General features: G+C 40.8%; 3 protein-coding genes and 1 long non-coding RNA gene across 7 annotated transcripts; 1 reads left to right on the top strand and 3 right to left on the bottom strand.

Annotated features, from left to right (window-relative positions):
- Positions 1-325: 325 nt before the first annotated feature.
- Positions 326-1,355, bottom strand: LOC119129863. Its single transcript, XR_005099312.1, has 4 exons — positions 1,266-1,355; positions 891-992; positions 508-566; positions 326-418 (listed from the first exon to the last, which is right to left on the bottom strand). It is a non-coding gene; the product is annotated as an uncharacterized LOC119129863 (long non-coding RNA).
- Positions 907-3,459, top strand: meaf6 (MYST/Esa1-associated factor 6). 2 transcript variants are annotated; one of them, XM_037263196.1, is made up of 8 exons: positions 907-1,019; positions 1,710-1,825; positions 1,890-1,977; positions 2,054-2,099; positions 2,170-2,362; positions 2,621-2,650; positions 3,032-3,065; positions 3,144-3,459. In XM_037263196.1, the coding sequence occupies exons 1-8, from the start codon at positions 930-932 to the stop codon at positions 3,156-3,158; spliced, it is 612 nt and encodes a 203-aa protein (XP_037119091.1). In that variant the 5' UTR covers positions 907-929; the 3' UTR covers positions 3,159-3,459. The 2 variants fall into 2 exon arrangements, with proteins under 2 accessions (XP_037119091.1, XP_037119092.1); XM_037263197.1 differs by lacking the exon at positions 2,621-2,650.
- A 1,711-nt stretch (positions 3,460-5,170) lies between these two features.
- Positions 5,171-10,600, bottom strand: LOC119129860 (four and a half LIM domains protein 3-like). The gene is made up of 6 exons (XM_037263195.1): positions 10,441-10,600; positions 7,656-7,828; positions 7,096-7,270; positions 6,454-6,623; positions 6,193-6,379; positions 5,171-6,111 (listed from the first exon to the last, which is right to left on the bottom strand). The coding sequence occupies exons 2-6, from the start codon at positions 7,809-7,811 to the stop codon at positions 5,960-5,962; spliced, it is 840 nt and encodes a 279-aa protein (XP_037119090.1). The 5' UTR covers positions 7,812-7,828; positions 10,441-10,600; the 3' UTR covers positions 5,171-5,959.
- Positions 10,601-11,316: 716 nt separating this feature from the next.
- Positions 11,317-13,336, bottom strand: LOC119129858 (ras-related GTP-binding protein C-like). 3 transcript variants are annotated; one of them, XM_037263193.1, is made up of 8 exons: positions 13,208-13,336; positions 12,988-13,115; positions 12,724-12,927; positions 12,454-12,653; positions 12,264-12,378; positions 12,039-12,181; positions 11,830-11,978; positions 11,317-11,740 (listed from the first exon to the last, which is right to left on the bottom strand). In XM_037263193.1, the coding sequence occupies exons 2-8, from the start codon at positions 13,069-13,071 to the stop codon at positions 11,592-11,594; spliced, it is 1,044 nt and encodes a 347-aa protein (XP_037119088.1). In that variant the 5' UTR covers positions 13,072-13,115; positions 13,208-13,336; the 3' UTR covers positions 11,317-11,591. The 3 variants fall into 3 exon arrangements, with proteins under 3 accessions (XP_037119088.1, XP_037119086.1, XP_037119087.1); XM_037263191.1 differs by lacking the exon at positions 13,208-13,336 and having other exon boundaries at positions 12,988-13,201; XM_037263192.1 differs by lacking the exon at positions 13,208-13,336 and having other exon boundaries at positions 12,724-12,897; positions 12,988-13,201.
- Positions 13,337-13,348: the final 12 nt, after the last annotated feature.

The following is a 13,348-nucleotide window of genomic DNA, read 5'->3' as shown; positions in this document are numbered from 1 at the left end:
TCAGGATTAACAAAATAAAAAGTAAAGTACCTCCACCATGCAAAGATTTGATGCATGTGGACGGCTTTGAGCGTGTGTTCTCCATAGTAAGCAGCTGAATCAACAAAGATGAAATTCTTGACCCTGATGATTTTCAATTTGCTGTTTGATGTAACGCTAGACTTTGATTGTCAATATATTTGCATGGACAATTAAAAGTGCTTTACGCATGGCATTGCAATTTGTTGTACTTCATTTTGTCGCCCTTATAATGTAATGTCAACAATGCGCTGTCTAATTATAATCTGGATGAAAAGGTTGTAATTGAAAATGAACTTTTTATTCATGTTGCATTAGAAATACCTTGCGCGTTGTGCAGCATCCTCTTTTGGTTTTGGATGCAAATGCATGAAGAATAGCCATTCCTGAATGTCTCCTCCTTGAATTACAAAGAAACAACAATATGTTTCTTAGGAATAATGAAGTAAACAGTAAAAAAAAAATATTTCTGAGAGGCTGAAATATCACCTGAACCAGAAAAATGAAGAAGTTGGTGGTGGGTCTGAATCTTCTCTCTCTGTAATAGACTGCAGAATTACTACAAAATGGAATGCACAGAGGCAAAAGGCATCATTGTGACATTTTAAAACCGTTCTATCCATCCAACTATTTTCCATACCGCCTTGCATTACTTTTAGATCACGACCTTTGTTTGGGCACAAACCTTAATTAGATGGCAAATATGGGTGGCAAAGAATTCCCTACAAAACTGCAACTACAAAAAAAGCTGCAACTACTACTCTGCAGCTTGTTGCCATAGTGATTTGATGCCAACTTATTTCTACGGTCTTTTAGCGCCACCTGGCGGATGCAACCACGCATTTAGGCGTTACTGCAAGCTATCCCGCCACCTTTTTTGTTTCTCTGCGATCTCCACTGCTCGATCCATCATGGCGATGCACGCTAAGGCTACTCCGCCGCAGATCCCGGACACCCGCCGGGAGCTTGCCGAACTGGTGAAGAGGAAACAAGAGCTTGCAGTATGTTTATGTTACGTCGATAAAAGTGTTTTGATTTTCTAAACGTGCGGGGTCTCCTCTAACGCAAAATTGTAACGTTTATGATGACATTTCAGCCGGAGTGGGTTAGCTTAGGCCTTGTACATGCTAGGCTAATAAAGGCTACCTGCATCGCGCTTCTTTCTAAGCTAAACTTTAGGCTCATTCGTCGTTTAAACTTTGTGCTTTATATGTTATGTTCTGCGATGTTGAATTAAATCTACCTACGTTTCAAGACGCTTGAATACTTTGTTAATCTGCACCAGCTTAATTTTTCTGTGCAAGGCTAACCTGCTAGAAGCTAGACCGGGGTCTGCGTGGGAATCAAATTCTCGCGGGATTTTGATTTAATGACGTCACCAAACCCGGACAAACAAATGGCAGGCGCATATTAAGTATGATTTAGAATAATAATCCAAATAAATATATAGCTTGTAAAAGTAAAAACGGTTCAACATTATTGGTGTTCTATAAGGATAAAAAATATTTATTCATTCCATGAGGAAAATGTCATTTTTACAATGTCATTCATAAAAATACACTCATTCATATTAATAGAAAACTACCACAGAGTGAAAACAAATATTTACTAATTAAAACAGGGAAGAGTAACAATTTCAGACTTTCACTGCTCAAGAATGCCAAACAAGTTATTTTTCAATTGTGTTGTAGGAGACGCTTGTGAATTTGGAGCGACAAATATATGCCTTTGAAGGCAGCTACCTAGAAGACACTCAAATGTACGGCAACATCATCAGAGGATGGGACCGATACCTAACCAACCAAAAGTAAGTTGTAAGCGCAGGAGTAAAAGCTAATTTACATTATTAATTCATATCATGGTTCTTACAGGAATTCTAATAGTAAAACTGACAGACGAAATCGAAAATTCAAGGAGGCTGAGCGTCTGTTCAGCAAGTCATCAGTCACATCAGTTGCAGTAAGTCTAACCCTAACCCATTTGAGGTATCTCACAAAAGAACTCACCTTAGAATTATTTTTTTTTTTATCAACAGGCAGTGTGCGCGCTCGGTGGGATACCAGATCACATGAACGAAAAACGTGAGGAAAGAGATGCGCGCCCAAAAGATGTCATAATGTCCGTTCGCTGAGGTCTGGTTTCTCTTGTCAGGTGAGGCGGGGAGCGGCACAGAAAGCGACGCCTCTCCAGACCTTCAGAACCAAGAAAACGAACCCAGCCAGGAGGACACGGAGGACGTCGACTCCACCCTGCAGGACTTAAAACCTCAAAAAGCTGCATCTTCCTCTTCATCTGGTAGTCATCACGGAAGCCATAAGAAGAGGAAGAACAAAAACCGGCACAGGTAGACACAAATTAATCACGTTAGTACAGGCTGTATATTCCTTCTTAATTATAGGGTAGGATTACCAAATGAACAATGCAGGATTCCTCCGAAATAGTCCAAATAAATCTGAATGTCAAATATTTGTCGGTATTTGGGATCTCACTACATATTATTTTAGTAGGCTCTAAGCTTGTCGGGGTTCCGACCGTGGTTGGTGAACTAACAGCTGCTGATCTTTTCCTCTTGTAATGCTGACTCCTCCCCCTTCCCTCCCAGCCCTTCTGCCATGTTTGATTATGACTTTGAGTAAGTTCTGAATTTTACTTCCTGCTCCTGTGGTCTGCACATCCTGTCCGCTCGTAACCGCATCCTGATGTCGATTTTAAAGCCTGCTAGTTTTTGAGTTACGCTGCATGTTTTTGAATACCTCTCAGCATCCATCACTCCTCATGGCTTGTTTCTGGGCCCGGCGTCACATATTTTCTGGGAATCAAAAGCAGTGCTGTTGTTGTAAGATGATGGGCTGGTTGCAGGTTTGTCTGCATAAAAAAAAAAAGAACAGTTTAGCATTTTATTTTGCTGTGGTTTGGTTTTGAGGCTCCCTCATGGTACAGTAGTGGCACGGCTTTTTGTCATTGCTCTCAGAACGCAATCTCTCATATCTAAACCCGATATCTCTGTTTTCAGGTTCGACATGAAAGTGAACAAGAAACCCAGAGCTGTAAGTCTGATTGATCAAAAATCCAACAATTGATGCCTTTTTGAATTTGATCATTTCGATTTTCTTCTCCTTATGCAGGAATATTCTACCTGAGCAAGACAAGTGCAAGATGTGGACCCACAAGAGACTTTGTGAACTTTTTACACCCCCCCTCCCCCACACTTGTCATATTTCATCTATGATGCATTGAAAACATTCCCCATCTTCCAAGTGTCCTGCATGTTACTCCACACCAGCCAGTAACATTTTGTATAGTGTTTAAAAAAAAGACTATTTATTTTGTCGGCAATTTTTTTTCAGCCCACATTGTTGTGAACCCCCTTCGATTATCTGTATTGTTTTATTTCATTGTTTTTCAAGAAGCTAATAAATTACCAGTGATGCTGGTTTTTTTTAAAAAAATAGTCAAATTTAATGTAGTACAAAGACTGACCTGCAGGAGGCAGCATTGCCTTAAGAATAGTAAATATCGGCGTTAAATGGCTTGTAAATGTGCTCTTTGAATAAATGTCAACTAGTAAAATAACTAGAAGCTTGCAAACAGTTTACATGTTTACTACTTAATTAATTATTGTGACAAAAATGCAACATAGAAACTAAAAATCTAAAATTCCAATTTTCTCCTGAATAAAATAAAAATATACTGATGGGAATAAATTTTCAAATTTTGGTTGCCAGTATTTCTAATAGGCCCAGTAGATGATCCTTTTAGCATAGCATTACTATTCCAAATACGCCCCTAATCTTTCACGAGACAAAAGTAGCATATCCGCATGACAAAGACGTTGGAAACTGTAAGAGAGAACTTAATGCTACGCTGGCAGATGCGGTGATGGATAAACTGTGAAGTCTCCAAAATACATTCCCTGGTTTCAAGCAGCCTTTCCATCCTCGAGTCACGTTTCATTTGGCTCACCCGTTTCATAAGTACTTTTCCTACACTGGAGCATTAAGGCCTTCAACCTTTTTTTTATTTTAGGGTCAGAAAGTTTAGACTAAGTTACAAAAGTGATTAGCTGGCATTTGGCATAGAAATAGTCTGAAAATCTTGTCGTGCCGGTTCGTTCCAAAACTTACTGGAGACACTTCTTGCACACTATAATTACGGCTTGTCTGGGGAGAGATTCTGTCACGGTTATACATAGCTTGTTGTTGTGAAACATACGGTCATAGTTGTGGTCAAAAAGGACTATTTCAGAAATGGGCGTGATTCAAACGAGGACGTTGGAAAGTTGAGGGAAATGGCAATTGTTAACATACATGATTATGAATAGCTTAAGTAAATCTACGATAATAAAACATGGCCTAAATTATGCCAATGAAGTGTAATAAATGTTTAGATAAAAGTAGTGCTTTGGCGGCAATCTTGTAGTGTCATGTGTCAAAGAACTACATTGAAATAATAGATGTATTTAGATAAAAGTAGCGCTTTGCCACCGTAATGTGACATTTATAGGGATTTAAAAATATCGACTGGCTTTTCTTTTTTTTTTATATTAAATAAAGACACATTCCACTTGCTGATATGGATGACTTTCCTGTCACGTCAGGAAATTCAACAAGGTTTTTAATTACAACTTGCCGAACCGAGTTGGATTCCTTTGACGGATTTTAAATGACTCGAGCGTCGCTTTTGCACGGCAGCTATACAGTAATTATCAAGAGAGCAATGGATAGGACTTTTATTTTTGTTATCCTCTCGAGTGCAGAAAGGAAATGGCAGTCTGTGGCCTGAGGACGTTTGTGGGTTTTTTTTGGGGGGGGGTAGAAAATTGTTGGTTTCAAGTGACATGCTTTGTTTTTGACTTTTTAAAAGCTGGGATCTGCATGATGACACGTTTTACTGGTGAAAATAAAAATACAAGCAGAAGAATAGAAAAAGCACATTATGGGAATAAAAATAATTTTCTTTTCTTTTTTTAGCCTAAAAGTGTGCATTTGGTACTTAACTGAGCGGCGATGACATGACACTGAATATTTGCCGTCCTTCCTCCTCCTCCTCCTTCTCCCGGGAGCAAACAAGTCCTTCGCTGCCTCAAACAAGGTCAACTATATTTCAGGATGAGGCCTGGGAAACCACTTAGACAAAAAACAGCACCACAAGGCTCTTTTTAATTATTTATTTGTCATCTGGAGTCGATAAGGACCCGAGTGAGTATTAGGCTGACGATTGTTGCAATAGGGGTCATCAAAAGCAGGAAGTGACAGGATGTTCACGTCACCCACATGACAACCACACGTTTGGGGTAGTGATGAAATAACACAGACCTAAGAGGAGGTCATGTGCTCCCATGTGCACTACTTAAGATGTTTTTTTATTTCTGCAAATGATCCAAGATCAGGCTTTTTTGCACACGAGCTTGGCATTTCTACATTATGACGTCATCATTGGAACAGGGGTGCTGATCTGTAAATATTTATACGGGTAATTGTAAGAGTCGGTTCGCATGGGAGCGCTATTTTTGGCCGGCAAAGTGGGAGGAGCTTAATAGACTAGTTGAAGTTAAATTATTGGATTAAATATATGACATTCATTAGAAGGTGAACTCAACTCTTCTAAGATACTAATTGTTACAATCCAAAGTTTCTGATTTACTGTATCAAAGCAACACAATGTATTTGCTACATACACACAAAGCAAACATTTTTCAAATTACATTTTGTACAAATACTACTACATTTGCATGCAAAATGTTACTCGGGGTAATAATTTAAATGATAACATAAGCTTATATTTAATTTATAAAACGTGGAGTGCAAACAAACTTCAGCCCATTTTACACCAAAAAAAAAACCCAATGTGGCGACTTGAGGCGAATAAGCTACGAGTGAACTGGTGCATTTGCCGCGTTCACGTGCACCGCTGAGGTTTTGTGGTTCAGTCAGTTAGTCAGTCAGTCGTCATTGTTGCAGTCCGTACACAGAATCTGATCACGGTCCGGGAAGAAGCCGGAACCGACCAACGACACGGAGCATCGGGAGCACTTGAAGCAGGGCTGGTGCCACTGCTGCTCCCCGAAAGAAATATATTTGCCATCGCCGAACCCTGCGGGGGACACATTTGGTACGTTCCGAGTCACACTGGCCAGCAATTCTGGAAATGAATATCAGCGAGGGCTTTACTAACCTGTGATGGCCGTGTTGCAGCCAGCGCATTTTTTGGCATAGAGGCTGCTAAAGCATTTGACGCAATACGGTTTTTCCCCCTCCGAGGTGAAAGGCTGTCCGGCCAGAGTAGTTTTGCAGCCCGTGCAGAGGAAGCACTCTTTGTGCCACACCTCGTCCCTGTAGGTCACCCCTCCTTTAGTCAGAGCCTGCAGGTCGCAAACACAAAATGACATCATGAATTTCTGCAGTATATTATTTTTATTTATCGTTTTTGTTTCACCTTGTTGCAATGGCAGCACCGAGGAGCAAGTCTGTTCTCGTAGCACGGCACGCAGTAGTAATTGTTTTTGTCCGGGATGAAGGCCTCGGCGCCGATGGGTTTGTCGCAACCGTGACACACGAAGCAGTCCTCGTGCCACGTGGAGCCGCCGTACTCTAACATCTTCGATCCTGTCAAAAATGTTTACGATGGTTATCTTCACGTGAGGCTTTGAAATACGCGATGGTTCAACCTGTTCAGCATACTTCCTGGTTTGACTTAAAAGATGCTGTTGGACGGGTATATTATGGAAAATTATCCACAGAACCAATTCAATCATTCAATATAATGTGTCTTCTATCTATTCCAGCGACATATTTTGGATATCAGTTTGTGTCCTAACATTTAAAAAGGTCAGCATCGATATTTCGGGCTAAATTCCCAACCCCCTATTTTAGTGGCATAGCACGAATATCCCTTTCGCAAGATAGGAAAACTTTTCAGCCATCCGACACCAACCGCAGAGGCCGCAGCATCAAACGGCCGCGGCAATCATTTCGTCACATCTTAACCTGTCATGCCTGGAGTGGAAATGTAGCGGCGCTATTAGCGAGATCCTCCCATGGCTCATTTCCCGGGGTGGGAGAAAGGCATGTATCTCACCAGGCAGAACTTTCTTGTCGCAGACCACGCACTTGGAGGAGAACTCGTTGCTGTAACACTCGCTGCAAACCAGAGCGTCATCGTGTTTGGTGAAGGGTTCGTCGGCCAGAGAACGTTCGCAGCGGACGCAGCGGAAGCAGTGTTCGTGGTAATGTCTGTCGTTATAGCAGAGCTCCTGTTGGAAGAAAATGGCGGACGTGTCTTGAAACATAAATAGATGAACTTCTGTTTTGTTCTCCAACAGCTGCAGTTCAACAGCAGTTCAGATTTGATAAATGGGCCTATTGAAGAACTGGGGTGAAAAAAAAAGGATTTAAAGGGCGTGGCCTTTCGCAAAAAACAACCAGAGAGTGGGATGAGGGATGGCCGCCGCTTCGCTAGAGGGCCAAAGTAAGCAGGAGTGTAATTTACTCTCGCTCCCTCACAGGGAGCTCATGATTCACAGGACACTCTTGACCTTGGTGACATTTGCGGGTGTTTTCTTGAGTGCTTTCTTTTTATCGGGTTCAAAACCAATAAAAGAGCGACTGTGACTATTTTTTCCAAAAAATGAAACTTACTTTTGCATTATGGCTGATTATTTCTTTACATTCCTGGCAGGTGTTGGCATAGAGGCGGTCGTAGCACGGGATGCAATGCGGGTTGTCCTCCACTTGGATGTATTTGCGTCCGTAAAGGGACTCGGAGCAGTTTTTGCAGTCGAAGCGATCACTCATGATGTCAAGATGACCTCCTGCGGACAAAGAATTTAGCAAACATGGGAGGATGGTCAGGGAGTTGGTTAAACACTGACAGACAGAAGGAAAGGGAAGGCTACGGAGTTTTCTGTCAAAACAATGACATGACCCAGAGCTCACAAACTAGCCAAGGCCTCATCGACTTTTCTGCAAATACATTTCTTTGTTATGAAGACGCTTTGAAATAATGATGGCTCACAAATTTCCTGCTTCAGAATGTTGACCTTTATGGAGACTTAAGTTTGCATCTGCCGTGTAAAGGAATCATCTTTTACATTGAGTTTACATTCCGCGTGTCTGCGTCGCCCGTCTGGTAACCAACGATGCAACTACTGGTACTCGAATAAAAAAAAAACATAAACACAGCTTCTTCTTGGTGTTTAGAATTTTTTTTTTTTTTTACCATTTGGTATGTTAAGACATCGCTCCCTGCTGATCGCAACAATCTTACTGGGTCAAAAAAAAAATAATTCAGTCGAGTCAAAACATCTGTCTATCTGACTTCCCTCTGAAAATGTCCAAAAAAAAAAATTCTATTCATGTTGATACTTGGCTGGGATCAATCCGGCAACACAATGGCTTTCCTTCCTTGCATAGTTTTTTTTTTTTTTACACCCCCGTTGTTTCTCATTATAAGTCACAACAGATGCATTGTGTGGATTGAAGCTCTGTTGTGTAACACTTTGTGCATCCCAAAAGATTCTGACGGGATTAAAGCTCCACCTGTCACGACTATTTAAACCTTGCACTTCACCTTGACGAAACACATTTTGCATTCCCACCGAGACACTCGCTCGGAGTCAAATGTCAACCATCTCCCAGGATCGACCACGGAGAATTTTCTACGACCGCAGCCAGGAACGTTCGACCCATTTGAGTGTAAATGGTCCGTTTTATATCAAGGTGTAATTATTTGCATCTGCTTTATGACCACATTATTGTTGCAAAGTTCTGTGGAAAAGTATCAGAGGCACATCTTAGAACATTTTCCAACTTGGCTAAGCGTGATTATGATATGCTTTGGGAAATAAAACAGAACCTGGATAGAAACACACTGAGCTGTTTTGAAGGTAACAATCTGGGCTTTCTTCTTTCACGGAACAGCCGCCAAACGACCCAGAGCGGTACAGTGGGTAACAATTTATAATTACCTCCCCACTTTAAACTGTTTATTCCCACTGGAATAGTTTTGGAGGAGGTTTAACGGCTTTCTCCTGCTCAGCACAGTTCAAGTATTGTTTGGCTCTTGACTTCCACACCCTTGACTTTTCTTTTTTTTTTTTTTTTATGAAAGAGAATATTGATGGAGGTGCGTACACAATGTTGGAGGAAAGTGACACCCTGAGGTTTGGAAAGTGTTAAGAGTAAAAACAAAGCTGCCTCTATTACAGACATCAGATGACCCCGGATTACAAAGACGTTCAATGTTCTGGTGATTCTGGCCACTTAAAATAAAAAAAAAGATCAGTTTCAAATTGAAGTACAGACAAAAATAACTACCTTTTCCCATGGAGCAAGTGTTCTCTAATATTTAGAGTGTCCACTTTGGGTCTTAGGTGTTAATGTCACAAGTGTTTGTTATCTTGGAGACGTCGCCCGGAGTAACAGTTTGCTACTTTGTCTGTTGTGTGCTGCCGAGCTTTCTGAGTCAGAGGTGTTTTATCTATAAATGGATATGGCAAAAGGCAAGATGAGGGAAGGGGGGGGGGGGGGGGGGGAGGGTTATGTAAGATGCATTACTGCAATGTTTTAACAGTTTAGGGAGTATATTTGCTTTTTTGGTTGGGTTCCACAGAATTGAAGGAGAAAATCACTTAACTTGAGCGATGATGGTCTTTCTCTTGAAATCTAGATCCATCAAAAGTGCAAGAAAAGTATATTTGTGCTGCTGACCTACACCAATCCCCAAAATATCACAAAAGTAATTTTTTTTACTCAAATGGCACAAGAACAAGATGATGGAAATTCTGAGCATGCTTGAAGGAGGATTTTTTTTTTTTTTTTTTAGTCACAGACATGACATCATGACCCCCATAAGAAAAGACTTCTCGTCTTATTGGACAGCAATAAATCTCAGTAAATATGTTGGACAAGTTGGAAACTTAAAACTAAAAGGAACAGTTCTAAAAAGGTTCTGAGCCAATTTGGAGTCGGGTTATATGTGGGGTCCCTCGGTTGTTGTTTGGTTACTAAGTGAAGCACATTGTTTATGTATGCAACACGCTTTATAAATAGAACTGCCTTGCCTTGCCATTAGTAGTAATAGCTACACACATTTTACCCATTTTAGTCTACCCTAACAACCTCAGACCATTTCCGTATTCTAAAGAAAGGACATCCTTTCGGGTGCATCCTGGATGGTAAGGGTCACATGTGTTGACTTGTGACTGCACAGACAAATATGAATGCTTTAAAGTCATTTTGTTTTTTTTATGAGCAATAAAATAAACACACACATTGGGAATTAATATATAATAATAAAATACAAAAAGTTCAGATAATAGATGGATGATAATAATAATAATAATAATATGCTTGCATGAAGATTTCAGAATAAATACAAGATATTAAAAAATGAGTAGCAATCAATGAATATGTTTGACTATACCTTTCTTGGTGCATCAGAATGTCCTGTTAACAAAATGACAAATGGTTCCACTCCTGCGTGGGTTCTTGTGGGCTCGGCGTTTGCACACTGACTTGAAACGTGCGCATCGGATGCGTAAAAACGCCAAGCATTCCGCAAACGCCGCCCCTTTCGTCCCTCTGTGTCTTCTTGCACTCTTTTTGGCACCCCGACGGGAGTTCCCACTCCTAGAAGGCAAATTAGTTGAGGCAATGAGGGCGTGTTTTGGTAATTAAATTCACAGAAAGCTTGTGAAAAAGTCAACTGCGCTGCTCCCAACTACAAATTAAGGGTTTGTTTACTATAATCATTCCAAATTGGCGTTGTGGTGGCATTCCATAATAATGACCCAAGATTAGTCGCAGCTATCAGTAGACCCCCCCTTTTTTTTGTTTCTGTTTATAAACATAATTGTAGCTTTTATTTGGATTATTCTTCCATTCATTAAACATGTGTATTATGGATGAGCACATTAAATCATCTTGAAGTTTAATTACAATGTATACAGGTGGATTGCAAGTCTTGAAATAAGCGCTATCGTTTAAATTGAACTATGCTGCCGTCTTGTGGCCAAACATAAGAATTACAATTACTTACCGGGTTCCAGTGGGCAACCTGAGACTCTGGTGGACTTCATACCCTGGTGGGACAATGCTTGCCAAACAAAATATTGACACAGCTCAATTTGAACAGAGTTTAAAACACGTATAATATTAGTGGGAATTTTTTTTTTTTTTTTTCAATCAGCATAAACAACAAATAAAAATAGGAGTGAACGCTTCAATGATCAATATAGTTTTTATTATTAAAAGTAGATATGTACAGTAAAAAATAAATCATCATTAGCATTTGACTTGAATTTTTGGCCTTAGAAAATGTAAATGTAAAGACCTGTATTCTTAGGAAACACCGTACAAGTCTTCAAGGTTAAATATATTAAAAAAAAAAAAAAAACGATGAGAAGCACCTCAGCTGTCCCACAAATATGACACGAAGCACAAAAAAATGCCTGAGTAGGAACACATAAGACGACAGCAAGAATATATGCCATGTATGTGTTACCTGGAATTTTGACAAACCTGTCACTTAACAAGGTGCCAAAACGAGGAGCTCATAGCATTTTGCTTTTATATTTAGATGCCACTCCCATTGAGGTCGGCATATTTGAGGCTGCTGCTTGACGAGTTTGATCTCTTGAGAACGGCGCTTTGGTTGGAGGCAGAAACTTCAAACACCTCGCAGATAGCTTTTCGGAAACAGTGAAAATTGTACTCGATGAGACCTGTGGAGAGAAAAGTTTACAACTCTAATTTGTGTGAAAAAAAAATGATTTGGCATCAACACCAATGTTAGCATTTTTTGACAACTCACCTTTTCTCTCAAAACTCTCCTCTCGGAGGATGCAAACGAGCGCGAGGAACTCGGTGACCTCTTTCAAATAAAGCACTGTGGTGTTGTTAAGTTTGATGATGGCCAAAGACTCCTTGTCATAAGCGCAGCCGCTTCCATCGTCCAGCAGTCTGCCGAAGGATGATAAATGTCAATCCATCGATGGGATCATTCGCAAACTCGCATCTTACCCGTAAATACAAGAAACGTCGATGACAACATCGATCATGTCGCAACAGAGCTCATATGACTGCATGTCCACTGGAGAGCTGTCTGTGGCGATGTAAATCTTGCTGACCACATCGAAAAGGAAGGCCTTCTCGATCCCGGAATGCTGCCCGTGCATGACAGGATATACACTAAGCATTTTCCACACAAGAACAATGGGATACAAAAAAAAAAAAAAAGGATCTTACAGATATGAAAATGTTTAGGAGGTTCTCCAACGTCGGTAATTGAGGTATGAGCTTCTGGACTACTTTGCTGAAGGCCTCGAATATGGAGTGGTCGTAGATGCTGGTCAAGTAGAAGCTAAGGAGGCAACAAAGGGACATTTAATCTGTAATGTCAACAAAAAAAATAGTTTTGCACCACTCAATCGCTTACCTGAGGTGAACCTTCTCAAGGCTAGCATCAGCTAGATCATCGTTAGCCCTCTGATGAATGTCTCTTTGCGTTTCTATTTTGTGATCATCTGAAAGGCCGTCGACCTTATGGATGAACACTTCAAAATTGATATCAGGATTTACTTTGTAGGCTCTTGACACGGTTACTTGCAGCTTTTCAAGAGCCTCCATGTAATCATCCTGGGGAACAGATGACACGAGAAGAACTGTTTATTTAAACCTTGTTACGCCAGATTTAATCACATCTCACCTGAGCGTCAATGACAAAGATCAATGCGCCTGTTCCATTGAAAATCATTTCGCTGTCGAATGTCGGGTCACAAAAATCCACTTGGCCAGGAAAATCCCAAATTTGGAAGTTGACAAAGGAGCTGCTGGAGATGTCATCCTTGTAGATTTTGTTGGTGCTCTCCAGAAACAAAGTCTCATTGGGTGACATTTTGTGGAAAACCACCTGAGTAAAAGGGGGGAAATTGAAAAATCGAGGATAAAAACGCATTTAATCGAAGTTTACCTTCTGAATGGACGACTTTCCGCTGCGTCTCCGTCCCATCAGCAGTATCCTCGGCTTTTCAGCTGACACTGGGCTCTCCTCCATGTCTGCTTCCTCCAGCCCGTAACCAAAACTTTTGGGAAACGAGCCTACGATGTCGTAACACCCAGTTAACGCTGGTTCTTCAAACTCGATCGACATCGTGGACGTTGCCGAACCCACTTTAATATTCCAAACTCACCGGAGTCGGAGTTGTTATTCGGCTGGCTAAATGATCCGACGAGGAATGTTGTCGATAATGTTCTACGCGAACTAGCATGGCAAGCTAACTTAGCAGCAGACCCACTACATCCGGTGAAAAACGTGTAAAGCTGACATTAAA

This window comes from Syngnathus acus, chromosome 11 (genome assembly GCF_901709675.1).
Source record: "Syngnathus acus chromosome 11, fSynAcu1.2, whole genome shotgun sequence".
NCBI classification, from domain to species: domain Eukaryota; kingdom Metazoa; phylum Chordata; class Actinopteri; order Syngnathiformes; family Syngnathidae; genus Syngnathus; species Syngnathus acus.
This window is presented reverse-complemented; position numbering and strand designations above follow the sequence as displayed.

Bases quoted from the DNA above. Each gene is read 5' to 3' on its own strand.
- LOC119129858 (XM_037263191.1), bottom strand. From the start codon at position 13,167: ATGTCGATCGAGTTTGAAGAACCAGCGTTAACTGGGTGTTACGACATC. The intron at 12,928-12,987 runs GTAAACTTCGAT...CCTTTTACTCAG, and splicing joins GAAAGTCGTCCATTCAGAAG to GTGGTTTTCCACAAAATGTC. The intron at 11,741-11,829 runs GTGAGTTGTCAA...TTCTCTCCACAG, and splicing joins GGAGAGTTTTGAGAGAAAAG to GTCTCATCGAGTACAATTTT.
- LOC119129860 (XM_037263195.1), bottom strand. From the start codon at position 7,811: ATGAGTGATCGCTTCGACTGCAAAAACTGCTCCGAGTCCCTTTACGGA. The intron at 7,271-7,655 runs GTAAGTTTCATT...TTCTTCCAACAG, and splicing joins TAATCAGCCATAATGCAAAA to GAGCTCTGCTATAACGACAG. The intron at 6,624-7,095 runs GTGAGATACATG...CATTTTTGACAG, and splicing joins CGACAAGAAAGTTCTGCCTG to GATCGAAGATGTTAGAGTAC.
- meaf6 (XM_037263196.1), top strand. From the start codon at position 930: ATGGCGATGCACGCTAAGGCTACTCCGCCGCAGATCCCGGACACCCGC. The intron at 1,826-1,889 runs GTAAGTTGTAAG...TGGTTCTTACAG, and splicing joins CGATACCTAACCAACCAAAA to GAATTCTAATAGTAAAACTG. The intron at 1,978-2,053 runs GTAAGTCTAACC...TTTTATCAACAG, and splicing joins CATCAGTCACATCAGTTGCA to GCAGTGTGCGCGCTCGGTGG.